At 44.6% G+C, this 27,704-nt stretch overlaps 2 protein-coding genes across 3 annotated transcripts in view; both read right to left on the bottom strand.

Moving 5' to 3' along the window:
- The window catches only part of LOC115085866 (oocyte zinc finger protein XlCOF6-like), a 60,432-nt gene extending 55,769 nt beyond the window's left edge, over positions 1-4,663 (bottom strand). The window contains exons 1-2 of the mRNA XM_029592388.1: positions 4,446-4,663; positions 3,844-3,970 (exon numbers count right to left, since the gene is read on the bottom strand). Coding sequence (XP_029448248.1) covers positions 3,844-3,970; positions 4,446-4,469 — 151 coding nt within the window. The 5' untranslated portion in view covers positions 4,470-4,663. The remainder of the gene's footprint in view (positions 1-3,843; positions 3,971-4,445) is intronic.
- Positions 4,664-7,542: 2,879 nt separating this feature from the next.
- Positions 7,543-27,704, bottom strand: part of LOC115085860 (oocyte zinc finger protein XlCOF6-like) — a 29,759-nt gene continuing 9,597 nt past the window's right edge. The window contains exons 3-4 of one of the 2 annotated variants that reach the window (XM_029592370.1): positions 19,138-19,257; positions 7,543-11,268 (exon numbers count right to left, since the gene is read on the bottom strand). In XM_029592370.1, the coding sequence (XP_029448230.1) occupies positions 8,837-11,268; positions 19,138-19,257 (2,552 nt within the window). In that variant the 3' untranslated portion in view covers positions 7,543-8,836. The remainder of the gene's footprint in view (positions 11,269-19,137; positions 19,258-27,704) is intronic. The other variant, XM_029592371.1, reaches the window with a different exon arrangement.

Raw genomic sequence — 27,704 nt, 5'->3', positions numbered from 1 at the left:
TCCTCACTACAATTACTAAGAAATACTTTCCCTTTCTATCCTGTTACACTCCTCTCCCACCTCCCCCTCCCTCATTTATCCCCATCCCCTCCTCTTCCTCACTACAATTACTAAGAAATACTTTCCCTTTCTATCCTGTTACACTCCTCTCCCACCTCCCCTCCCTCATTTATCCCCATCCCCTCCTCTTCCTCACTACAATTACTAAGAAATACTTTCCCTTTCTATCCTGTTACACTCCTCTCCCACCTCCCCTCCCTCATTTATCCCCATCCCCTCCTCTTCCTCACTACAATTACTAAGACATACTTTCCCTTTCTATCCTGTTACACTCCTCTCCCACCTCCCCTCCCTCATTTATCCCCATCCCCTCCTCTTCCTCACTACAATTACTAAGAAATACTTTCCCTTTCTATCCTGTTACACTCCTCTCCCACCTCCCCTCCCTCATTTATCCCCATCCCCTCCTCTTCCTCACTACAATTACTAAGAAATACTTTCCCTTTCTATCCTGTTACACTCCTCTCCCACCTCCCCTCCCTCATTTATCCCCATCCCCTCCTCTTCCTCACTACAATTACTAAGAAATACTTTCCCTTTCTATCCTGTTACACTCCTCTCCCACCTCCCCTCCCTCATTTATCCCCATCCCCTCCTCTTCCTCACTACAATTACTAAGAAATACTTTCCCTTTCTATCCTGTTACACTCCTCTCCCACATTTATCCCCATCCCCCTCCTTATTACAATTACTAAGAAATTCTTGACCACCCTTTCTTTTTGTGACCTGGCACTTTTCTCCAAATCTGCCCATTGCAGCACTAGTCCTGGGCTGTGGGAGAGCAAACATCAAGGCTGCTTCTATAACCCTGCAACCACAAGGCTTGTATCCAGCCACTAGGAGTCACCCCTGAGCAATGACCCTGACTCCCTGTCCTCCCTGGGGGACAATGAATGCTGCCCCTGCATAATTCCCATCCCCAGCTTCAGCAGACTCAGGGAACAGAAGACCCGGCGTCACTCTAATGAAATAAAGGAAAATTGGTTCTTATCTGCTAATTTTTGTTCCTGAAATAACACAGATCAGTCCAGACTCCTGGATTTTGCATACCTGCCAGCAGATGGAGACAGAGTTTCATTGACACTACTACATAAACAAGTGTGCCACTTGCAGTCTCTCAGTATTGCCTTGTACCCAAGCCAAGATGATAACCACTGTTATGACCAGGAGGGTCGTGAACCCTTGGACTGACGGGGAGGTTGATATGACCTTAGGAGATGGCTCCTCAGGCTCCCACGTCGGGTGGCGAGGCAGAACCGAAGTTGGGACTGGCTGGATCCTCGCAGCTGGAGACTTAGACGGCCTCCGAGAGGGCGAAGAGGCATGAAGTCAGGGCAAGGGCCAACTGGATCTTCACCACTGGAAGCCCGCGGCCCCCCCCCCCCCCCGGGAGGAGCCCGTAGGGACCCGGATCGCTGGGACTTAGGTGGGCCCTTGAAGGTGGATGGTCCGGAAGAAGTCCGAGGTCGAGTACCAGAGAGTCGCCGCTTGCCAGTCCAAAGTCACACACCAGGGAATCACAGAGAAGAAGCAGGAACCAGGAATCAGGAACCGGAGGCACCAGAAGACTCACTGAAGCGAGCAGACTCGTTGCCAAGTCAAGGAATGTGCAGAGGAAGTCTCCTTAAATACCTCCCTGAGCCTGAGCCCAATTGATGCAGCTGAATCCAATATAGGGGATGAGGCCCCTTCAAATTCTGAGAGGAGGCGCGGCCTCGAGCCTAAGGGCAGGGCGGCCATCTTGGATCCGGGAGCAGAGCGGCCAGACGCCGTGAGGGGCGGCCTGGGACGCCTCTCTCGCCAGCAACCACCGCGACGGCCCGGGCCGAGGTGCGAAGGGAGCCACACTCCAGTGACCCCCCCCCGACGCTGCCGCAGATCAGGTAGGAGGTTGTGGTCACGGGCAGCCACGGCCGCGAAGCACAACCACCACAATAAGAACCTTAAACACAAGCTCCCACAGTAAGCAGGAGGAAGGTGAAGTTGTAATGAAAAGGAAAACTGTCCCAACAAAATGAAGCAAGAAACAGTGTGGAAAACCAGCAATGATTCTGCTGCATAAACAAACCCACAGTACGAGTGGACGGCTCGCCCCCTCCACAATGGGCAGGTCCCCGGACTTCTCTGTGGTATTCCAAGTAGGGAAATTAGTAGGTAAGAACCAATCTTCCTTTCCTGTTCCTACCCCAGATCGGTCCATAGTCCTGGGATGAACCCAAGCTCCTCCAAACCGCGTGGGACCAAGAGGTCTCCTGAGAATGCGTCGAATGAGCTCTTAATCCCTCTGGGACAGGCCAACACTTAGATATATCAGCCATGCCAATTGCCTCCTTCAGCCAACGTGCAGCTGTAGCCTCAGACGCCATGCACCCCCCTTCTTTGGACCACTCCACAGTACAAAGAGGTGATGTGATCACCAGAAATCATTAGCCACTTTCAGATATCGCAACAAAGCATATCTTACATCCAAATGCCTACGTTCTCTTGTGTGAGGGGTGGAGGAATCCAAATCTTGAAATGCTGGAAGTTCCACAGTCTCACTAAGGTGGAATGCCAAAATCACCTTTGGCAGAAAAGAAGAAACTGTGCACAATGATGCCAACTCTGAAACGTGCAGAAAGGGATTTCGACATGACAACGCCTGAAGCTGTGAAATTCTCCTGGCTGAACAAATAACCACCAGGAAAACCACCTTAAGGGCCAAGTCCTTTAAAGTAGCCCTTCTTAGTGGCTCAAAAGGAACCCGACACATTAGTCTAAGCACCAGATTAAGATTCAAAGATGGACAGACCTTCCTCACTGGAGAATGCAAATCCTTTACATCCCGAAGAAAATGTATGACATCTGGATGTGCGGATAGGGGATAACCCTGCACCTTACTCTGGAAACAGGCAAAGCCGCTACCTGTACTCTCAGAGAATTGAAGGCCGGACCCTTGACCAAACCCTCCTGTAAAAAGATCAAATATGTGATCAGTAGTCAGAATAGACTGCACCCCATTAACAAGACACCAGGACTCAAAAGCTGCCTGGCCTGCAATAAGGGGGTAATAGCTGCTTCATAATATCCCTCCATCTTAGTCGACTTCTTTCAAAAGCCAAGCCAAGAGAGAGAACTGAGCCACTTGAACCGAACATATAGGGCCCTGGCAGAGCAGATTCGACAGATGGCTGAACCTCAGCAACCCGTCTATGCCCATGTTGATGAGATTTGTGAATCATGGATTACATGGCCACCAGAATCACATTGCCCGGTTGCTTCTCTATCTGCCACATCATCTTGCCCATTAGTGGCCATGGAGGAAAAACATAAAGAAGAATATCCCAAGGCCATAGAATAACCAGAGCATCGATGCTTTCTACTCCATGCTATCTCTGGCAGCTCTAAAATGGAGATGCCTTGGCGTTCTGTCTGGTCGCCATTAAATCCATATGGGGAAACCCCCATGTCCTGTGGATGAGACACATCGCCACCTCTGACAACTCCCACTCCACGAGGTCTAATTTTCTCCAACTGAGGAAATCCGCCTGAACATTGTCCACCTTGGTGATGTGAGACACTGCTATCCTCTCTAAGTTCTGTTACACCAAGAGAATCAAGGTCTGTGCTTCCTGAGCCACAGCCTGACTCCTGGTACCTCCCTCTCAGCTGATGTAAGCTACCGTCTGCTGGCAGGGATGCAAAACCCAGATGTCTGGTATGATCTAGGGCTAGGTTATGAACAGAAATATTTGATTCTCTTCTCCCAAGAATAAGAATATCATTAATAATATCCCTCCTTACCCAGAAAGCAGAGGGTCTGATAATTCTCCTCCATCACATCCTTGTAAAGCTCCTTCTGCCATTCTTCTAAACCCTCCCACTCCTCCTGGGAGAAACAGACAGTGATGTCCTCAAAGGTTACTGGGACCTGAAACACAAACCAGAACATTCAGCACCTTCTGCATCAGGAGACCTCCCAGTGCTGGGGATCAGCAGGGCAGGGGAAGGGGTTTTTGAATGTAAATAATTCACAGGCACAAAGCACAGTCTCCAAGCTGGACTATACTAACTGGAAACCAGTTACACACAAACCCTGGGACACCAGGTTTTACTTTGTGTCACTGCTGATCTCTCTCCTTAAACTCTGTGGACAGTTCCAACGTGCCTTTTCTGGGCCCAGGTCTGCTCGGGGTCCCATTAAAGTCAGGGCAGATTCTGCAGTGTCCCAGGATAGAAAGCAGCAGCAGCAGTGTTTGTACAGAGAAGGCAGAATTTCACTGTTTAGTACAGATCATTAGGAAGCTCTCCCTTTTTTAAACCACTAACGTTATAATCAGAGGATATACAAATCTCTGACCCAGTGTTTATACAGAGAGGGCAGGACGCTGGGGGCCATCTCCTACCTGAGCAGAAGCTCCTGCAGGCATTTTCCTCTCTGCTGTTGCTGCTTTCAGGATTAGAAATGAATTGAGGGGGCTCTTTCTCAGGCTGGAGAAGAGGTGAGTGTTTGTCTCTTGCTGCTACTGAGGGAGAGAGGAAAGCTGAGAAGCAGAATTGCAGAGCTCGGGGAGTGGACACGAGAACCTCCCCGCTTCTGACTTCCACCAATATGTGCAAAGCAGTTCCGCCTACTTCCGGGCGCAGAGTGATGACATCACACAGGGGGAGGTGTTAAAGGCAGCTCTAGAATACAGGGAGCGCCAGAGAGAGCGACTTAGCGTGTGACTGTGTAGGATCCCCGCCCCCCTGCTCATTTACACCAAGCTTTGAAGACTTTGCATAGTGAATCAGTGACTTTCCTTGCAGAGGAGTTGGCAGCACTGCTGATGAAAACACAGAGGGGGTTCTAAAGCACAGTTTCTCAGATCTGAAGCTGAACTTCCGAAAGAGAATACGAGGTTTTTATTATTATTAAGAAGATAAGAATGGCCAAGCTGGATCCCTCCAGGAGATTTTTGCTCATAGTTTCAAACCCCCCCCCCACCCCCAAGTGTCCTAAAAGAAAACTCCCTTCTTTACCTTGGTGAGCAGAGCGCTGAAGTATTCCCTGCCTCTCTCTCCCCCCATGATCCTACCCAGCTTGCACCGAAATCACCAAACTGAAAATAAAGCAATTTTCCAGCCTGTGTGCCTGTGGCTACCTTTCCTCTCTGTTTACTTTGAGTCTTTATTTCATTTTATCTCTGCTTCCTCATTCTTTTTCAATTAATTAATTAATTTTCAATTTTTATATACCGAAATTCTTGTAAGAACTACAAATCACTCCGGTTTACATAAAACGATAAACTGCCCCACAGAGAGAGGGGCTTTACATAGAACCGTAGAACAGATAGAACGATATAATTGGCTTTACATAGAACCGTAGAACAGATGGAACAATATAACTGTATGTTAATTTAACATAGTAATAATAATATATAGTTAAATAGTAATAAATATATAATACAGTTTAACTATTTAATTTAACGTAGAAATATTGATATATTAACGCTGCAAAATAGATACAATAAAATGTGATGAGCTTTTGGACTCAGAGATTGTTGTACAGTTGCAGGGTCCTGAAAGTAGGACTTGGTTATTAAAAATAACACATCATCTTACTCTTTAACATATTACATTGTTTTATTGAAACAGAACAAAAATAAACAGACTTTTCTACAACTGTGGAAATACATTGAATAAATATATAAAGAAAGGAAAGCACCAATTGGTTGGCAAGCACACTTAGGGTTCATACAGAGTTGCCAACTGGCTCCAGATTTTCAAGACAGGTTGATCCAGTCCTGGTTTTATTCCCCTGCATGCCAGTACTTATAGTCTTGATTTTGTGAGAGAATGCAATAGGTAAATCAGAATAAGTCCCAGTATGCAATGGGGTAAAACTAGGACTGGATCAACCTGTCCTGAAAATCTGGAGCCAGTTGGCTACCCCTAGGTTCATAATTGTAATTAATGTAATAATTGTTTTTAATTATTGTATGATTTCCTTTGTGATATAATTCATTGTGTATTTGTGTACAATAAAATATAACATGATAAATTGATTTTCATTTATTTAACATATAATACTGTGCATATTAGGATTTACTATATACTTCTATTTTTTAATTATACCTTATGGTTAAATATATTGAATAAACAATGTTGGCCAAGTAGACTTTGATCCACATGAAGCAACATCAGTCATTAATATTTCTCTACATAATTACAAAGATTTTCAGCCTCCTTCCCACTCTATTACTATATGTGATTGCACAAGAGAAAGTCTACAACACCCACAGAGAGCAAATTGTCTTCTTCCACTTTCAAGAAATAATTAGTAGGAATGTGAATCGTTTTTTGACGATTTAAAACAATCGTCAGATATATTTTAAATCGTCAAAAATCGTTAGAGCCGCGATACAATAGCAATTCCCCCGATTTATCGTAAATCGGGGGAGGGGGGAGGGGGGAGGGCGGGAAAACCGGCACACCAAAACAACCCTAAAACCCACCCTGACCCTTTAAAATAAATCCCCCACCCTCCTGAACCCCCCAAAATGTTTTAAATTACCTGGGGTCCAGTGGGGGGGTCCCGGCGCGATCTCCCGCTCTCTGGCCACGGCTGCGTTAATAGAAATGGTGCCGGTGGCCCTTTGCCCTTATCATATGACAGGGCAAAGGTAGTGCCGGCGCCATTTTGGTTCCTGGCTCCCGACGTCACGCGTGCAGGAGATCGCTCCCGGACTCCCGCTGGACCCCCAGGGACTTTTGGCCAGCTTGGGGGGCCTCCTGACCCCCACAAGACTTGCCAAAAGTCCAGCAGGGGTCCGGGAGCGACCTCCTGCACGCGGGCCGTATTGCCAATATTCAAAATGGTGCCGGCGCTACCTTTGCCCTGTCATATGATAAGGGCAAAGGGCCACCGGCGCCATTTTTGTTTTTATTCTAAAATGATTGTGGAATGATACCTTCCTTATACGTGATTCAGAGGCTCTACCGCACTTCATAGAGCTGTTTCTTTCAGAAGGCAGTTGTTCTCATAGGCCAGTCCGACGCGCGTTTCGCATAGCTGCTTCAGGGACTGTAACAAATATAGTTGCTTCCATGCTGATCATTGAAAGGTTAGATTCATCATCTCCACATGACTTGTTAAATTTTTTTCTACGTGAAAGAAACAGCTCTATGAAGTGCGGTAGAGCCTCTGAATCACGCATAGTCTAATAATAGGAACACAACAAGACAAACTGCAAACACAGAATCAAATTAAAGAAATAGAAGATAGGACAAAAGAATTAGAGAAATCCCAAAAGAATAATATGGATTTCCATGTGGCTGTGGTCAAAGATAGAGAAGCTATTTCAAGACTCTAGAACTTTCAAACATGCCCTACTGAGCACGTGCAGCTGTAGCCATCACCCCGCCCCCCCCCCCCCCCTAGGCAGAGTCCCTCGGTCCATGATATAGCTAATACACGGAGAAACCAACTCCCAGGGGAGGCGGGTGGGTTTCGTGAGGACTAACATCCTGCTGTCCTGTTACAGGTAAGCAACTCTGCTTTCTCCTTGGACAAGCAGGATGGTAGACCTTACACATGGGTGAATCCCAAGCTATAGGCTATGCCTGTGAGGCAGCCGACCCACAAAGAGGTCTAGGCAGGAAAAGATTTGGGTTCTAGAAAAAGAAAACATAGAACAGACTGAGACACAGAAGCCCGATGCGTAGCAGCGGAACCTAAGGCAGGGGGGAGTGATGCGAGTGCCAGCAAGAAACATGCTCCGCATCACGGAAAACCTTACAAGCAGGCTTTCAGATCAGTAAACCCTGACGACAGTAGGTCTAGGACCTCCTGGATACAGGAAAAATTGTCTAGAGATTTGGTATTCAACTCAACATTCTCCGTCGACGGTTGTTTGTAATGCCATCGCAGCTTTCCAAGTCTGTCAGTCTGGACTTCTAAGCGCATATCGCACTCATCCACCCATCCACCAGTTTCTGACATTTCCTCTCTCAAATAAGATATCGTATTAAGAATTTCCTTTTTATTTTCTTTCATGTCTTTCCGCAGGTTGCAAAACCACTGCCTAAATTCATCTCATGTCGGAACATTAATTGCCGGGAAACACTGCATTTCACCCCCCCTGTTCCGCTTCCATTTCCAAATGTGTTGCCGGGAAACACTGCATTTCACCCCCCCCCCCCCCCCCCTGTTCCGCTTCCATTTCCAAATGCGTTGTTATCTGTTATTTGTCACCAACCTCATCAGACTTCAATGCATCCTTTGTATATGAAAAGTGTTTAAAATCAGACGCTTATTTCTTAGATATCATCTTACCAAAAAAAGACCGTTAAATAATCTCAGAGACAAATCCAAACTTGAAGGATGCAAAAAAATACCAGTTGGATATAGATCAGGGGGATCAGGAACTCAAGATTATGCTGCCATTTCAACCCATGACATCACATTCTCCCACTAATGAAGTTTATATCACACTCAGTACATGTAAATTGTATCTCTCCTGTGTGCATCCTTTCATGCTTTTTCAGTTCAGATTTGAAAAGGAAGATGTTATCACACTCAGAGCTGTAAATGGTTTCTCTAGGTGTGGATCCCTTAATGCTTTTTCAGGTCTGATTTCTAACAGAACCAGGCATGAAAATGGTTTCTCTCCTGTGTGGCTCTTTTCATGCATTTTCAAATGTGATTGGCTACTGAAGCTTTTATCACACTGAGTGCATGAAACTAGTTTCTCTGCTTTTTGGATCCTTTTCTGCATTTTCAGATCAGGTTTCAAAAGGAAGCTTTTATCACACTCTAGGCATGTGAATAGATTTTCCTCCTGTGTCTTTTTTCATGATTTTTCAATAAATAAATGTAACTGAAGCTTTTATTACAGTCAGTGCAAGTAAATGGTTTCTCTCCTATGTGGCTCCTTTCATGCATTTTCAAATGTGATTTGCTAATGAAGCTTTTATCACACTCACTGCATGTAAATGGTTTCTCTCCTGTGTGAATCCTTTCATGCACTGTTAAGTGTGATTTGCTAATGAAGCTTTTCTCACACAAATTACATGTAAATGGTTTCTCTCCTCTGTGAATCCTTTCGTGCACTTTCAAGTATGATTTGTTATTGAAGCTTTTATCACACTCACTGCATGTAAATGGTTTTTCACCCGTGTGAATCCTTTCATGCACTTTCAAGTGTGATTTGCTAACGAATTTTTTATTACACTCAGTGCATGTAAATGGTTTCTCTCCTGTATGTAATCTTTCATGCTTTTTCAGTTCAGATTTTGAACAGAAGCTTTTATCACAAGCTCTGCATATAAATGATTTCTTTCCTGTATGTTTCCTTTCATGCCTTTTCAGCTCAGGTTTGGAACAGAAGCTTTTATCACTCTTTGAGCACATAATTCGTTTCTCTCCTGTGTGGATCCTTTCATGCACTTTCAGTATAGGTTTGGAATGAAAGCTTTTATCACATTCTGTGCATGTAAATGGTTTCTCCCCCGTGTGGATCCTTTCATGCACGTTTAAATGTGATTTGCTACTGAAGCTTTTATCGCACTCAGTGCAAGTAAATGGTTTCTCTCCTGTGTGAATTCTTTCATGCCTTTTCAGTTCAGATTTGGAATGGAAGCTTTTATCACACTCGGTGCACGAAAATGGTTTCTCTCCTGTGTGGATCCTTTCATGCACTATCACGTATGATTTGCTAAAGAAGCTTTTATCACATTCAGTACATGTAAATCGTTTTTCTTGCATGTGTATTCTTCCATGATTTTTCAGTTCAGGTTTGGAATAGAAGCTTTTATCACACTCAGTACACATAAATTGTTTATCTCCTTTGTGAATCCTTTCATGTCTATTCACAGCAGTTTTCGAATGAAAGCTTTTTCCACACTCTGAGCATTTAAATGGTTTCTCACCTGTGTGGATCCTTTCATGCACTATCAAGTGTGATTTGCTAATGAAGCTTTTATCACACTCAGTGCATGTAAATCGTTTCCTTCCTGTCTGGAATTTTTCATGCTTTTTCAGTTCAGTTTTGGAACAGAAGTGTTTATCGTACTCAGAGCATGTAACTAGTTTCTCTTCTGTGTGGATCCTTTCATGCATTTTCAAGCGTGATTTGCTAATGAAGCTTTTATCACAGTCAGTGCATGTAAATGGTTTTTCTCCTGTGTGGATTCTCATATGCCTTTTCAGTATAAGTTTGGAACGAAAGCTTTTACCACACTCTGTACATGTAAAAGGTTTCTCCCCAGTGTGGATTCTTTCATGCCTTTGCATGTCAGTCTTCCAATTGAAACTTTTCTCACATTCAGTGCATGTAAATGGTTTCTCTCCTGTGTGGATCCTTTCATGTACTTTTAGATTTGATTTTCTGTTGAAGCTTTTCTCACATTCAGTGCATGTATATGGTTTCTCTCCTGTGTGGATTCTTTCATGTCTTTTCAGTTCAGGTTTGGATCGGAAGCTTTTACCACACTCCTTACATATAAAGGGTTTCTCTCCTGTGTGGATTCTTTCATGTCTTTTCAGTTCTGGCTGGGACCGGAAGCTTTTACCACACTCACTACATGTAAAGGGTTTCTCTCCTGTATGGATTCTTTCATGTCTTTTCAGTTCGGGGTTGGAGCGGAAGCTTTTCTCACATTCATTACATGTAAAGGGTTTCCCTCCTTTGTGGATTTTGTCATGCGCTTTCCAGCATGATTTCCCACTGAAACTCTTATCACTCTCAGTGCCAGTGAATCGTTTCTCTGCTTTGTGCATCCGGTGATACCTTTTCCTTTTTGATTTCCATGAGAAGCTTTTATTAGAGGCGGTATCTGTAAATTGCTTTTCTCCTGAGTGGATCTTCTGGTGCATTTTCAGTTTTGATGAATACATTAAGCTTTTATTATATTCACTACCTGGAATTGATTTCTCTCTTGTATGAATCTTCTGGTGAACTTTTATTACTTTACTTACACATTCACTACCTAAAGACAGTCTCAACCCAACATGTTCTCTCAGGTGTTGTGTACTTTGCTCACAGGGAGTCACATTCTCAGTAGAGTCTCCTGTCATGTTTCTCAGCCTTTCCTCTGGCTTGCACTGATTCCAGCAGTTTTCCTCCCAGTCACAACATGGGCAGGTATCCGCTCCATCTTTCTCTGATACAGCTTCAGTCACTTCCAGATGTTTACTGGATTCCTCAGCATGCGACTCCTCATGTCTTCTCGTGGACTCATCGGTCTCTGGATAAGAAAATAAAGGACAGACATTACTTCATGTGAGGGAGACTCACAGTGACAATAGTCAGGGTTTTCCAGCATTAAACACCTCAGAGGGAACAGGGGTGTAAAGCAGCTGCAGCAGCTCCTTTCTGCAGCATCCTGGGATGAACCAGAGCACATCGCTGGGTCTCAGAGGAGGACCAAGTTAAGGACTGAACATCTCAATACCATCAGGTGGATAAAATTCTCAGAATGTTGTTTTATGTAACTGACACATAACAGAAACCACCTTGTAAACTAACAAATTGTATTTAAATAGCCCTGTGATGTCCAGCACTCAGTTCATAATATTAATGGAGGTCTTCATACACAGCTACCGGTAATATAATCATAGACCTCACCTGAAAGTGCTTACAGAAATGGACATCAGCAAGCACTTCTTAATTTGAAATTCTTTTCTTTTGGAATTGGTGTCATATTTGCAATTAAAAGTGCTTATCATAGCTGTGACTTCTTGCTGTCCCTTCAATGAAGCTTTCCCCACTCGCTATTCAATATTCCACTATCAAACCCAACACACACCCCTGAAGCAGAGCATTTTCCAAACGCAGATCCGCATCAGGTTCTGAGAGCGGAGAGGTGGATATTACCTGGGGAATGCTTCAGAGAGGGAGAAGAGAAGTAGTCATGGCTACGAAAAGAACTTTTAATTGCAAATATGAATAAAAATTCCAGGGGGAGTCATGCGATGCTGTGAGAGAGAAGACGTGCTTGCCTGATCTCTCAGAGGGCCTTCTCCTTTAAGCCGTCCTTTTGCAGCAAACTCAGGATCGGGACCTGGGAAATCTTACCTTGAGAACTTTCTCCCTACCCTGGTGACTTGGCTTGCACTATCAGCTGCCGTTCCACCGCAGATAATGGCGACGACAGTCATTCAGAAAAGAAAAGGACAAACTGAAAGGGAGCGATCCCAAGGTGGCCGCTGCATCCGAGTCCTGTCTGGCCTCCAACACCCCAGGACTTGTTGGCAGCGGAAGTAGCTGCCATGGTGCTCACGGCTTTAGAGGGGAAATTTGCTCCACTTAAAAAAAAAAAAAAAGAGACTATCTTGAAAATAGATCACGGAGGAGCTATCTGAGAGTAGTGGGCATACCGATCCGTACCAGGTGATTCACTAGGAGTTCGCCTGGAGAACTGGCTTAAGCAGACCCTGAATTTAGCTGAAAAACAATGGCGCACTGCTTACTAAAAGGGCACATCATTTGGGACCCTGAGCACCGGGGAACAATAACTGCTTCCAAGCCATGAGTGGGGATACTCAAGGTGCTAAACTTTGCACACAAGATTAAAAGTCTAAGAGCGAACCGGAACCCAGGAGAATCACAGTTTGACGGAGTGAAAGTCCTCCTCTTTCAGGATTACTCGGCTGCCGTTGTGGCAAAGAAAAAGGGGCCTTTGCTCCGGTTATGCGCCCAACTGATAAAAGAACCCATTAGATCGACGCTTCTACTCCCAGCCAAGTTGAAAGTTTTTCCCAAAGGGGAAAAATATCGTCTTTAAACGCTGTTGAAGAAGCTAACGCTTTTCGGCAAGAAATGGTCTCCAGCTTGATCTCCACGAACATCATTCTGTAACGTCCGACACGGGACTCCGATTACCTGATTGACGTACACATCCATCTGGCGCTGTTTTCTGCTTCTCAAATTCACAGACTGAGGGGAGGGGCTGGTTTATCCTTTGTGGATATATTTTGTCTGTTCTGGTTGGCAGATTGGTTGAAAGGTTTTCTTCTCTTTTACCCCTTCTGTAACATGCTTAGGGATCTTTCTTTTGGGTTCTGTTGGGAAGAGTTAAGGGTTTAAGAGATTGGGTTATGTTTTTACTTGCTATAGCTCCAGTTATGGATGGATATCCTCTTTGCCTGGGTATTGGGAGAGTCTAATTTTGAGTTGCATCTCTTCTTCTTTGAGGGGGATGGGTCGAAGCTGAGGGACCTATCGTCCACATAGGAAATGTCACTACCTATCTAGGCCTTCGTTTGGTCTGCTATTATTGTGGCAGGGACTCTCAGATGCCTGACTTGGAGTGTGTGTGGCATAAGGTTCAGTAACCAGATGCTATAAAATATTGCAGGCGATGGCACAGCGTCAATGCAGACACAGCCAAGCTCCAGGAGACAAAAAGTGTCCAGAGTGGAGCATCTTAAAGTGAAAAAACAATGGGTTGGTGAGGTTTTTTTCTTTTTTAAATTTTTTATTTTTCATAAATTTCCAAATTATAACAAGCATACATCTTGCTAGAGTAATATAGTACATCCATAGGTAAAAGACATATAAAGAAAATTTGAATCTAAGTTTACAATACTATTTGTACTGAAATAAAGGAAATAATAGAGAGGACAAGAAAAACAGAGCGATTAATAGGGGAAATCGATACTTATAATAGTTCAAGTCGCCATGTGTTCCAACAAAAACCTTATCTATTTGCGGACCACAATTATGTTATATCTGGGTGTGAGTTTCCAAAAAAGTTATCAGATGTTCAAGTTCAATGAACACATAATTAGCATTATTATAAATAGTCGCACATTTGCAGGGATAACGTAAATTAAACTTCGCTCTGAGTTTTAACACATCTGGCCTTAACTCAAGAAATTGTTTTCGCTTTATTTGTGTAGGTCTAGTCAGATCTGGGTAGATCCAGACCTTATGGCCGTGAAATAACAACTGCCTATTGCAAAAAAAAAACATTCTCAGTATGTTATTGCGTTCGGATGCGAATGTCACCAAAACTGGTCTTCTCTGAGCAATATCTGTCTCAGTGGAAGATTCAAGGATTGCAGAAATGTCCAACGAAGGTAGCTGAAATGAGTCATCCCTCCCTTCCTGTTCTCTTCCAGTTTCTTTTGAAGCTTGTGGAAGATAAACCTTGGTAATTACAGGAAATGCCGATTCAGGACTGTTCAATACTTTTAGCATCTAACTTTTAAAGAGTTCAAGCGGAGAGATCATTCTGATTTGTGGAAAATTTAACACTCTTAAGTTGCAAATCCTTACAGCGTTCTTGAGGCTTTCCAAGGTGAGGTTTTTTCCTGCCTCTTCCACTCAATGGAAAGTGGGGGATCACCCTACTATTTCATAAGTTTGCATCAATAAGAGTAAAAAAAAAAAAGTCTATCGTAGATCCTGATGGCAGATTTTTTTTTTTTGGCAGCAGATATTTTTGGCAAGCAGCTCCTTCTAGGTGATATTTATGCACCATCCATATACTCACAGCCCTTTTGAAAAGAAATCCTAGGTATTCTTATATCACTCTCATTTACCAGTTTTGCCTGGTGGGGAGCTTAACACAGTCCTTGATAGCGCCATGGATAGGCAACCAGCCCATCCCGCTTCACGGTCTGATCAAACTTGTGGTGTACCTTATCTGCGTACTCAGACTTCTTGGATGTCTGGAGGACCCTACCTCCTTCTGGAGGATTATACACGTTTCCAGGCCGCACGGCTCAAAATCACGGAGATTATTTACTGGGGCACAGGGAATCACTGTTGAGGGGGGTGGGGGGTCAGAGATAGGCCCCCTTGAGATCTATGACCATATCCCGGTGTGGCGAGACATTGAGGGCCTCTCTTCACCAAATACCAATCAAAGATGGAAACTCCCCTTTCACGTATACGGTGATGGTAAATGCCATGAATATTTACAGAAGAAGTGGAAAGAATATGAGTATTTTAAACAAGCCCACCAGGACAATCCCATCCTCTATTGGGAGACTGCTAAAGCAGGGCCTAAGATTAGGGGGACCATAGCATATGCTGCTAGACAAAAGAGAGAGCTTGCTAATGAAATCTTATGACTGGAGAAGCAACTGGCATCAGACAAACGTAGATGTTGCCAGCACCCTTCAATTTTTTGCAACTCAGAGCTCACCGAATGAACTTTTACATCAGAGAACTAAGAAGAGCTTGCTCTACTACAAACACAAATATTTTTCTTTACGGCAACACGACAGGGAAATTAATGGCCACTATTATAAAGACATGGAATGGGTAGAGACACGTTTCAGCCTTGAAAGTTAACTCTGGTCAATGAAATCATTCCTCCAAAGAATTGGCAATATTTTTTATTGATATTATCAAGCTCTGTGTGAGAAACACTCCGTGCAGGCATGCATAAGCTAGGACACCCTCTCCCTCCATTGTCAGATGAGCAATTGCAGTGTCTTAATGCCCCAATCCCTCTTTAAGAAGTGCTGACAGTGATCAAACCTTCTGCTTTATATAAAGCCCCTGGGCCAGATGGCCTGCCTAATTAATTTTATAAAGTGCTGTTACATCAAGTTTGTTTGCCTATGGGAAAGTTCTCCGAGACGTTTTCAGACCCCACTTTTGCAGGATGATCTGCCAATAAAAGTGACAATAGTGGTTCTTCCCAAACCAGCTCGTGACCCGCCGTTGCCTAGTTTGTATCGACCTATTTCACTATTGAATTGTGACATAAAACTTCTAGCGAAAACCATGGCAAGCCGTCTTGTCTCATTTTCTCTCTCAGTTCATTTCCCCGATGGAGGTGGGATTTGTTAAAGGTAGACAAGCAGTATTGAATGTTAGAAGGGGGTGGCCTCTATGTATTTTTCCCATACGAACCACTTGAAATCTTTGCTAGTCAGCTTTGACGCTGAAAAAAGCATTCGATAGAGTGAACTGGACATTTCTTTTTGAAACCCAAAGGGGTAGATTTTAAAACATGTTCGTGGCTCCTGGCGCGTGCACATGGATGTGCCGATTTTATATGATGCGTGCGCCAGCGCGCGCATGTTATAACGCGCAGGGAGGGTGAATTTTAGCAAATTACACACGGCGATGCAATCGGGCCTTCCCCCGTTCCCTCCCAGTCCGCTCCAATTAAGGAGCGGACTGGGAGGGGACTTCCCTACCCTCTTGCCTAACCCTCCTTCCCCTTTCCCCTCTCCACCCCATCCCCTAACCGCTACCCAAAAGTTGTTTGTTTTTTTTTTTATTTCTCCACTTACTGCTCCTCCCAAGCAGAAGTAGTTTGGGTGCGCCGGCCAGCTGGTGCGCACTTCCCTGGGACCGTGGATGACAGCCGCTGACCCAGCCGGCCTCCAATATGCTCCTCCCCCCCGTGCACATATCGGACTTACACGCATGGCCGGGCTCTTTTGAAAATGCGCGCGGCACGTACAGGGCCTGGCCACGCGCCTAAGGCCCGATTTTTATGTGCGCGGCTGTTTTAAAATTTGGCCTTTAGAGGATATGGACTGGCGGGAGGATTTCTCTCTTTCCTCACTACTCAGCACCCTGGGCTGCTGCTCTGGTCAATGGGGAGTTTTCCAAAGACTTTGTTTTAACTAGGGGGATGCGACAGGCATGCTCGTCGTTACTCCCCATTACTTTTTGTACTCTCTCTGGATCCTCTTCTGAGGACCTTGGGCTCTTCTGTGTATGCTCATGGAATACAATTTGGAAACAACTCTTTCAGCTTAGCGGCCTTTGCTGATGACTCGCTCATACGCGTGTTAGGCCCCGCCAGATCCTTACCAGTGGTTCTTCAAGAAATCAAAGCATATGATCCCCTTGGCAGGGTTTAAATTCAATTTGGACAAATCTGAGGCACAACCAAATCGGTGACTGGGATCCCAATCATTGGGAGGGTTCTTTTCCACTAAAACGGGACACGGACAAAATGAAATATTTGGGAATAGGACTTCCCAGAGATGTTTCTGTTCTTTACCACACGAAATTCTTCAAGGCTACAAGAAACTACTCACAGATCTGTGCTTAGCTGCTTGCAAATACTGCCGGCAGCATTGGGAAGGATTCAATTGCTAAAAATGACAATTCTCCCATTATCGCCTATGGGCCTCCCTCTTAAAACGGTTTCACAGGACGATTCATTTTACATGGAAGGACAGGAAGTCCAGAACGACTCTGAATGCTCTTTTACTAAAGGAGAACTGGCTTTGCCAGATCTGAGATCCATAACCCTACGATTAATCTACGACACATTGGGGATTGGCTTATGAATGCTAGTTATTATTCAGACGGAGATTTGGAAGCAGATCTGGTGTCTCCCTCATCGTTGAGATATCTGCTTCATGCTCCTTACACCTCCGTCTCCCACTACGTTAAATCTTCATTGTTTGTTTTTCTTCTCCGTAAAACAAGGAAGCGGCTCACATCCAGGTCTCACCTGAAGCCCCAGTTGTCCCCCCCCTTGCTACCTGCTTGGGGAACTGGAGGGTTTATCCCGGGCATGGGAAGAAGTCACTGTCTACGAGGTTCATTTTTGCACATCACTTGTTTGCTGAAGGGGGATCTACTGTGTCATTTCCTGACCTGTGCCCACAGCTTGCTTTAGAGTCTCAGGGTCTGGTTTTGTACTACCAAGCTCGGCCTTGCATACAAACCTTAAATGCACAGGACCTTCTCCACTCGAACTGGCCGTTTTCTCCAGGACTGGTTCGATATGGAGGATCTGGGATCCTCTTTCCAATAAAGCTTTGGAAACCGTGTACAAAATACGGACCTTGGACCCCAGCTGGAATAAATGGCAACAGGACTTGAGAGACCCAATATTCGCTTAACATCTTTTATTTCCAGCTTTACATCAGCATGCAAAGCTACCAGCAACGTCCACATGAGGGAGGTCCGTTGCAAACTCCTTGACAGATGCTACGTTGCCCAGAACCAAGCGGATCTGGCAAAGTTCACTAATTCCAATTTATGGATCAAGGGTACTAAAGCCGGGGCTCATCTGGGCCACTCTGTTAACTCTTTTTTGGAAACGAGCTCTTATGCCTACACAGGCAAGACTTGGGGGCTTCATATCCCTCCTTTCAGCCACAGCTTGCGCTGTTTGGCACGTTTTCCTCACCATCCTGCACCGGAGACATGAAAAACAGATCATGGATTGATAAAAGTTGTTTCAACCGCTTCTATCCTTCGGCTGCGGCGACCACCAGACGTCCCCGTCTGTCACTCAAGGGCCCAGTAGTATTCACGCCCTTCTAATCAGGGAGCAACGTTGGCGCAGACGCTCCTCTCCCAGGCACAGGGAAATGACGATGCCGTACAGAGAGTCCCTGCCTCCTAGAGCTCGTGGTTCAATGATTAACTCGCTGGACTGCTGAATGAATCCTACCTCTGAGGGGTTTTTTTTTTCCTTCCGCCTTCCCAACAGGGGGTGAGAGGGCGGGGGAGGATGGAGGGTTAGAGTAAAGTTTTGCTGTGTTTGTCACATGGTGCAAATAAGGAACACATAGGTACCACGTGTTCATGTTATTTCTATATTTCGAAAATACAAGACAAAGATTTAAACAAATACAAATTCTAAAAGAAGTTCATTTCAAAAGAGATTATGGAGCTCCCCTAAGAACAGGAGTGACGTTCATTTTATGAGAAGCCAGAGGGCAGGATCCACTGCAGCGTCTGAAGGCCAATGGAAGGCGACATTTAAGGAATTTTTTAAATTTCCATTTTATGCAATGTGTGACATTAATTACTGCAAACTGAGAGCCCTATTTACTAAGCATTTTTCCCCACAGACACAAGGGAGAAAACCTTTAGTAAATAGGCCCCCTTAGACCGTAACCTTCTCGGGACAGAGAAATACCAACCATACCTGAATGTAACGCCTTGAGCTACCAATGAAAATAAATCTAAACCTAGAGTCATTGAACCAGTTCATTTCAGGTTTGTGGAGTGCCTTGTGTATGATGTGAATAAATGACCCAGACACAAGCACTGCCTGTCCCAGACACCCTGTGAGTGATTACAGAGATCTGCAGAGGAGCTTGTGAAGGGGTCTCTGCACTTCCACTCTCCAGCTCAGCAGTTTGACCCCGCTCCCTCTTATTCCTGCACTCACCTGAGCAGCTGCTTTTCCCAGTGCCTCCTTCCTCTGATCCTGGCTCAGCCCTGATGTACGGCTCTTCCCCTCGTTCAATGTGGGATATAATCTCAGGGGTGATGGTCGGGGAGCCTGTTCCTAGGATAAGAAAGGAAAATTGGTTCTTACCTGCTAATTTTTGTTCCTGGAATACCCCAGATCAGTTCAGTCTCCTGTGTTTTGCCTTATTGCCAGCGGATGGAGACAGAGAAGAAAAGATTTACTGATACTGCTTCTACTTAACCTGTACCTAAGCCAAGATGTATTTATTTATTTATTATTTTTATATACTGACATTCGATCTGAGATATCACATGGGTTTACATTCAGGTACTGCAGGTATTTCCCTATCCCCAGAGGGCTTACAATCTAAGTTTTGTACCTGAGGCAATAGAGGGTAAAGTGACTTGCCCAAGGTCACAAGGAGTGACAGGGGGACTCGAACCCTAGTCTCCTGGTTCATAGCCCGCTGCTCTAACCACTAGGCTATTTCTCCTATAACAATCACAGAGACCTCAACCCCCCTCAACAAGGAGAAGGAAGGTGGAGCCTCTATCAAAAATTCATTGCAGCAAACCTAAGTAGAACCTCATTTAGCCAAACAAGTCTCTCTGCATCATTTACAATCAGGCCATAGTAAAGCCATAACGATCAGGCTTTACTGAGCGGGCGGGGTTCTCGCCCGATCTGTGGTATTCCAGGAACGAAAATCAGCAGGTAAGAACCAGATTTTCCTTTCCTGTTCATACCCCAGATCAGTCCAGACTCCTGGGATGTACCCAAGCTCCCCTATTTTGGGCAGGAATGTGATAGCCCCACTTTATTTATTTATTCAGGCATTTTTCTATACTGTTGTTCCAAAAGAATATCACAATGGTTTACAAAATCAGCATTCATACTCTGGGTCAATATTCATGTTCTAGGACAGCACAACAGCAAATGTGTATTCTAAGTCAACACATCAACATCAAGTAGGGTGCTAGAATAGTGGTTTGTAATCCATAATTTTCATTTCATTACCTATCACATAATAATCAGTGCTGTCATGTTATATTTTACAATGCTCAATCTGCTAGCATTATCTATGGTTCTGACAGTGAAGTTATCGGCATATTGGTATTTTACGTTAAACCATGTGCATTTCTAAAGAGCCGTGTTTTCAGTTCTCATTTGAAACTCTTTCTTTCTGTTTTCAGACGTAATGACAGCCTGGGGCCCGCTATGGAAAACATCCGGTCTCTTATTTGTGTTAGATGTATACTCCGGGTTGTAGGCACCTTTAGAAGTCTTTTTTTTTTTTTTCGATCTTATAGCCTGCAGCGGAGTATATGGTTGACGTGTCACTCCTATTAAGCATGGGTTAATGTTGTTGGGGATATTAAAAATTAGAGTTAATAATTTATAATGAATTCTGGATTGTACAGGAAGCCAGTGCAGGGCTATTAGCGAGGGGGTGATGGGGTCAAATTTCCTTGTCCCTAGTAAGAGTCCAGCGGAGGCATTTTGTAGTAACTGTAGTGGTTTTAATAGCCCTGCGGGTAGACCTAGCAATAGGGAGTTGCAGTAATCTAAGTTTGAAAATATTAGTGTTTGTAAAACAGTGTGGAAGTCCTGTATTGTTAGGAATGGTTTCAGTGATGTAATATTCTCAGCTTGGAGTATCCTGTTTTGATTAATTCGCTTTAAGCTTTTTCATTGTAAGAGTTCTCATCGATCTGTTTTCCTAGGTCCCATACTTGATCTTAGGGTGTGATGTTAAAATTTCCCAGGTCTAGGGTTGGCAGTTTGATTATTGTAGAATTTCTTCTTAACCACACACTTTCAGGTTCTTTTTTTTTAGTTTAGTGTTAGTTTCAGCAGAGATAATTTTTGTTGTCTTGCCTTGTCACGTACGCTGACAGAGACGATGCAGTTTTTTTCAAACGATTTGTTGAATGAGATGTAGAATTGTATGTCGTCTGCATATAGGAAGAAGTTGATTCCTAGTTCCGCAAGGAATGTACATAGAGGCAGCAGACAGATGTTGGATAGTTTTGCCGAGAGTGCTGAACCCTGGGGAACACCTGTATCGATTGGGAAGGTGCCAGATGTGATTGTCCAGTTTGACTTGGAACGATCTATCTGCTAGGGAGGAAGAAAACTATTTCATAACATTTCTGTCTATTCCAATTCTTCTCAACTGATGGTATAGCAGGGAACGGTCTACGGTGTTGAAGGCTGCTGTTAGATCAATTAGTACCAGGATACAGGATTCATCGTTGTCAAAACCCTGTAGTACAGGGTTAATTAAAGAAATGAGTAAAGTTTCTGTTGAGCGATATTTTCTGAATCCGAATCGGCTTGGGTATTATTGTCTTCTAGGTGGATTTCCAATTGTGATAACGCTGCTTTTTCTAGGACTTTAGCGATGAAAGGCAGGTTGGATATTGGTCGATAATTGTCCCAATCATCAATTTATTTTTTAGGATCAGTTTAATCACTGCCTGTTTTGCCCTAGCAGGGACCAATCCTTCTGCTAGCGAGTGGTTGATCATGGTTGTGATTGTCAGAGTGATTACGCGGTGTACTGTTTTCAGGGGGTCTGGTGGGTGGATAGCAGAATTAATTTTTGCAATGATTTGGTTAATTTCAAGTTTAGATACTTCAAAGCGGATCATGTTCAGGTTCCCTATCCCCCAGAGGGCTCACAATCTAAGTTTGTACCTGAGGCAATGGAGGGTAAAGTGACTCGCCCAAGGTCACAAGGAGTGACAGTGGGATTTGAGCCCTGGTCTCCTGGTTCTAACCACTGGGCTACTCCTCCACGCCACTGGGTCGAATGTGTTCCATTTTGCTTGTCCATGTTCTTCTTCAGGCTCTTTTGTTGGTAAGCAGGTAGAGAATTGTGTTTTTAATCTAATTGATTTATCTAACGAAGTGGCATATTCACTGCCAGAGTTCTTTGAAAAGTCGAGGTTATTCGAGGTGGAGAAGATGGGTCCCTTGATTAAGTTTTTAACTGTTTCGAAGAGTAGTTTGGAATTAAATATTACACCATGCATCTGTTTAGCGTAGTAGTCTTTTTTTTTTTTTTTGCTTTATTGGTTTGTTCATGGTATTTTGTTAATAGGGATTTGTATTTTCCTAGGGATTCCGCAGATTGATATTTCCGCCATTGCTTTTCAGATTTTCCCAGGGTCTGTTTAGTGTGTCTTAGCTCTTCGCTATACCAAGGTTTCTTTTGTTTAGAGGTATTGCATTCTTTTTGGAATGTTTTTGTCTGGCCTGGGCAAGGGTTATCGGCTATTTCATTGATGATTTTATCCCAGGAGTCAAAAGCTGAGGAGGCATCATCATGATTGAAGTCAGTTGACTTATTTTTAATAGTTTCTTCAAGTATTTTACGTTCTTTTTTCTGTATGTGAAAGATTGATTATTATGTGAATTTGTTTGCTGTGTGTTGAGGAGGGTTATTTCTGCTTTTATTAGTTGGTGATCAGACCAGGGCAGTTGTTGTGATTGGCGAATATTAGGTCAAGGATGTGACCTGCTTTATGAGTGAGGTTGGTTACAAATTGTGAGCAACCCGTTGCTTCCATAGTATCTAGAAAGATTTCACGCGTTGTGGTTTTACGTATGCTGTCTGCCTGTAGGTTAAAGTCCCCTAAGATTAGAGTGGATTTGGGTTATGGAAATGCCTGCTCCTTATCCTCCAGCAAACGAGGTATCGGAGATTCTCCCCTCTTACTGGCCAACTTCTCAAATAAAAGTGAGCCATTAAATGGCAATTTAGTGAGATTAGCCTTGGAAGTCGGACCAGCAGACCAAGTGCTCAACCATAACTGGCACCTGGGCACTATTATTGAAACCCTGAAGTGCGGACCAAATCAAAGCCTACATCTGCCAAAAAGACAGCGGCTGGTACCATAACTGCCTTGGAGATTACCCCTGAGTCATCAACTTCCTGTGAGAGAAGCAAACAGCAGCGAGCCACCAAGGAACAATAAGCAGCGATCAGCCACTGTTTCAAATGCTTGCTTAAGGATAGTCTCAATCTTTATTTATTTGAAAACTCTTCTATACCGTCGTTAAGTTAGATAACCATCACAACGGTTTACATATAGGCACGATAAAAAATATGAGTGGTATAGATTATAAATTAAACATGTGCCATCATAGTACAGTAACAATATAGTACACTAAGCTATTTGTTTAAGTTGAGCTTATCTGTTTGGTAGGAAATTTTATAAGTGGTTCAAATTTAACATTAAAGTGCATTTGTAGGTTTAAAAAACAACAACTGTTTGTTTGGTGCGTCCTTATCAATCAACTGTTTTTCTCCTTCTCTTTATCTTTATAAAAAGCTTGTTTAAAGAGCCAGGTTTTCAGATTGGTTTTAAATATTTTCAAATTCTCTGCAGCCTTATTTCGAGTGGCATGGTGTTCCATAGCACGGGGTCAGCCAGTGATAGTGCTCTTTCCCTTATCTGCGTGAGGCGTGCTGTTTTGACCGAGGGGACAGTTAGTAGAGCCTTATTAGCAGATCTCAGGTTTCTTTGCGGGACGTGTACGCGCAGTGTTAAGCCAGTCAGCTTTTTCATCGTGGATTAGTTTGTGAATTATGCATAAAGCCTTATATTGAATTCTTTGTTCAATTGGGAGCCAGTGTAGTTCTGCAAGTGTACCAGTTATGTGATCCCTTCTTTTTTTGCCAGTCGAAATTCTAGCGGCGGAGTTTTGTAGTATTTGCAGCGGCCTTAGCGTAGATTGTGGTAGCCCTAGTAATGGTGAGTTACAATAGTCTGTGCTTGCGAATATCAGTGCCTGAAGAACTGTGCGAAAATTGTTTAGTGTTAACAGGGGTTTCAGTCTTCTCAGAGTCATTTTATTTTCTGTGAGATGTGCTTTTTCATGCTTAACTCAGGGTCCACTATTACCCCTAGATTCCATACTTTTATTGCTAGTTCCACGTCTTGAATATTTTTGATTCTGATTGTAGTTTATGTTGGGTGAATGTTTTTCCCGATCATGAGCATCCTTCAAGGCTGCTGCTCCTGCCACTGGAATAGTGGTCCGCTTGGAGACTGTACACACAAGTGCATCAACTTCCGGAAAATGCAAGCGCTCTCTCACCACTGAATCCAGAGAGTACAAGCCTTCCAAATCCCGACCCCCTTTGAAATTAGCCTCTGAGGCGCCCCCACTCAAGATCAATCAACACTTGAACGGCACCAAAATGGGATTTTGGTTTTCTTTGGCTCAAACACACAATCTGGCCCAGGAACCCCAAGCGTCTGCAAGATCAAAGCTGGCAATTCATCTCTACGAAAGAACTGTAACATACTTCTATACAGTTCCAATCCAGGAGGAATTTCACAACCCTCAAGAAAATCAGGATCAGCGTCATCTGTGCCAGCCAAGTCTCCGTCAAGAGGTCCTATTGCCGCTCTAGGAGTACTCTGGCGCTTAACAGAAGAACCAGGCAAAGTGTTTACCAGCGCCTCTGCTCTGGGAGCATTGGACAGGATAGAGGACTGCACCCCCTGGAATAATTCTACCCAGGAAAATTTAGAAGTATCCAAACCAGGAGGCACCTGGAACGTACTCGCTGAGCTATCCTCCCCATGAGGAACCAGTTAGGGGAGGTCCAAATGCAAGTACCCCATCTAAAACGTCTTACCCAAACCTACAATGGGCTGGGAAGAACCAGGTTTAGCAAAATCCGAGGAAGATAATTCTCTGAGTCTCCAAACTGCGCTGACACAAGTTAGCAGGCACTCCTAAAATAACAGGCAGCACAAATATAAAGGCGCTTAGGCTTCTTAGGCGTAGGAGCCATTATGGCCGACGATGCGCTGAGCAGCAGCCAGAGGTGTGCGTCTAGCTGGGGGGGTGTTTTTTTTTAATACTTCCAAAACTTTTTAAGCATCTAAACTAGGCATCCAAAACTTTAGACGTCCAATTCTTGGGTGGCCAACACTTGGACGTCCAACATCCGAGTACCCAACACTTAGGCATTTCAATACCTAGATGCCCAACAACGCTTCAGGTGTGCGTACAGAAAGGTGCAGGCCTTGGATGCACAAAATAGGATGGACGCGCAGCCTGACACACTCGCTGATTTGACAATCCTGTAGAGGGCAGCGTAAGAAGTGCGCGAAAATCCACTGAGGCCTACCTCGCAATGCGCAACGAAGGAGCCTCAGAGAGGGGCCTAGCCTAAGAAGACTGTGCAACCCGCTAGGCTGCCCACATCCCTCGACCTCCCACGGAGCGGGACAAACATCGAAATGGCGTGCCAAGCATGGAGACCGGGCAGAAAGGAAGCCCAAAGAACTCTCCTTCACTGTCTCTCTATATACTTTTTTTTATTTTTAAACACTTACCTGAGCTCAGCCTTACCTGGCTGAGTACAGAGGCAGTCTCCAGCTGCAGGGGGAGATGGCATTTGCCATCACTGCCACGCTCAGCTTCCTGCACCCACTGCCTTTCAACTACTCAAGCACATAAGTCCATGCCGGCTGAAAAACCAGCTACCGGACCAAGGTACACATCTGAGGGACCACGGAAATCACCACAGGAATTCTCAACTGGGGAAGGGATCTTTTGGTATCACCGCAGGAGAGCGGGGCGATTATCCTTCTCCTTAATTTTCTCCTCTTTCTCAAAAGAAAGCAATCCCCAGAGGGGAGATGCACGTCCACCATCTGCTGGAGACGGAGAATACCGGCAGGCTGTCATGGGAGGGACAAATATACTGTGACATCATTGTGCTCTGTTTCCATCTGCTGGTAGGGGCATAAACCTACTTGTTCTGGATTCATCTGACTGGATGCTAAGAAATGCTTGCTTAAGGATAGTCTCAATCCTTCAAGGCCGCTCCTCCTTCCACAGGAATAGTGGTCCGCTTGGAGACTGCACTCACAAGTGGATCTACCTTCGGAAATCATAAACGCTCTCTTACAACTGGATCCAGGCCTTCCAAAATCTGATCCCCTTTGAAATTAAGCTCTGAGGTGCCCCGCACAATATCAATCAATTCTTTAATGGCCCCCATCATAGGGAAAAAACAAGAGGCTTTACTTAAGGAAACCAAAGTGGGATTTTTCTTTGGCTCAGACACAGAATCTGCCCCAGGAACCCCGAGATTTTTCAAGGTCTGGGAAATCAGTTCATCTCAATGAACCAACCGTAGCATAGTCCTTTACAGTTCTAAATCCTGGAGGAATTTCACCATCCTCTAGAGAGTCAGGATCGGCCTCATCATCCGGATCTCTATCGGGCAGTCCCGCTGCCGATCTAGGTGTACTCCAGCACTGGACAGTGGGCCCAGGCAAGGTTCCCACCTGCAACTCTGCCTGGGAGCAATGGACAGGGCCGAGAACTGCGCCTGAAGAAAGGATTGCAATCCCTGGAAAAATTCTCCCCACGAAAATTAGGAGGCACTCGAGACGTAGTAACTGAGCTGCCTTCCCCTGCTGAAGAATCATTAGGGGGGTTCCAAAATCAGGCGCCCTGTCTGACACGTCCTTACCCAGGCCTACATCCGGCTGGGAAGAACCAGGCTCAGTGAAATCAGAGGAAGATAATTCTCCCTGAGCCTCCAAACAGCGCTGGCCCAAGTCAGCGTGCCCGCCAGGCTGAGATGCCCGGATACGACAGGCATCGCAAAGAGAAAGGCGCTTAGGTTTCTTAGGTATAGGCGCCATTAGGCCCACAGTGCGCTGAGTGGCGACCGAAGGCGGGTTCCAGTTGTGGGGGGTTTTTTGTTTTGTTTTTTTTTATTATTTAAGGAGTCCAAAAAATTAGGCATCCAACCCTCAGGCGTCCCAATACCTAGGAATCTAAAACTTAGGCATCCCTAGGATAGGCACCGCAAAAAGCGTAAGCACACAGGTAAAAGCAGGTGGCCACTAAAGGCGATGCTTAACTTGGACGCACAAAACGAGGCCCGACTTAGACGTCCAAAAACTGGACGCACAACATGGATGCACAGCTAGAGGGCAGCCTATAGAAAAAGCGCAAACACCGTCGAGGCCTACCATGCAAAAAGGCATCACAGCAGGACGAACGTCAAAACGGTGCACCGAGCATGGAGACCGGGGAAAGGAAGAAACCTTATTTATTTATTTTTTAACTTACCTTAGCTCGAACCTATCTCACTGAGTACAGAGACGGCCTCCAGCTGCGGGTGGGGGAAAGAGGGCACGTGCCGTCACCACCGCGTGTATCCGCTGCCTTTCAGCTGCTTAAACAGCTAAGTCCACGCTGGCTGAAAAACCGGCTACCGGACCAAAGCACTCATCTGAGGGACCATGGAAATCACCTCAGGAATTCTCAACTGGGGGAGGGACCATTTGGTATTATTTTCCTTATTTCTCCTTATTTTTTTTTTAATCGATGTAATCCCCAGTAGGGAGATGCACATCCACCATCTGCTGGAGACTGAGAATACTGGCAGCTTGATGTCGCTGCAGGAGAATATATACTGTGATGTCAGTTTGCTCCGTCTCCATCTGCTGATAGAGGTGCATAACCCACTTGTTCTGGATTCATCTGATTGGATG

The sequence above is a fragment of the Rhinatrema bivittatum genome, chromosome 2 (assembly GCF_901001135.1).
Source record: "Rhinatrema bivittatum chromosome 2, aRhiBiv1.1, whole genome shotgun sequence".
NCBI lineage: Eukaryota > Metazoa > Chordata > Amphibia > Gymnophiona > Rhinatrematidae > Rhinatrema > Rhinatrema bivittatum.
Note: the sequence above shows the minus strand (reverse complement) of the source record. Positions and strands in the feature narration are given on the sequence as shown.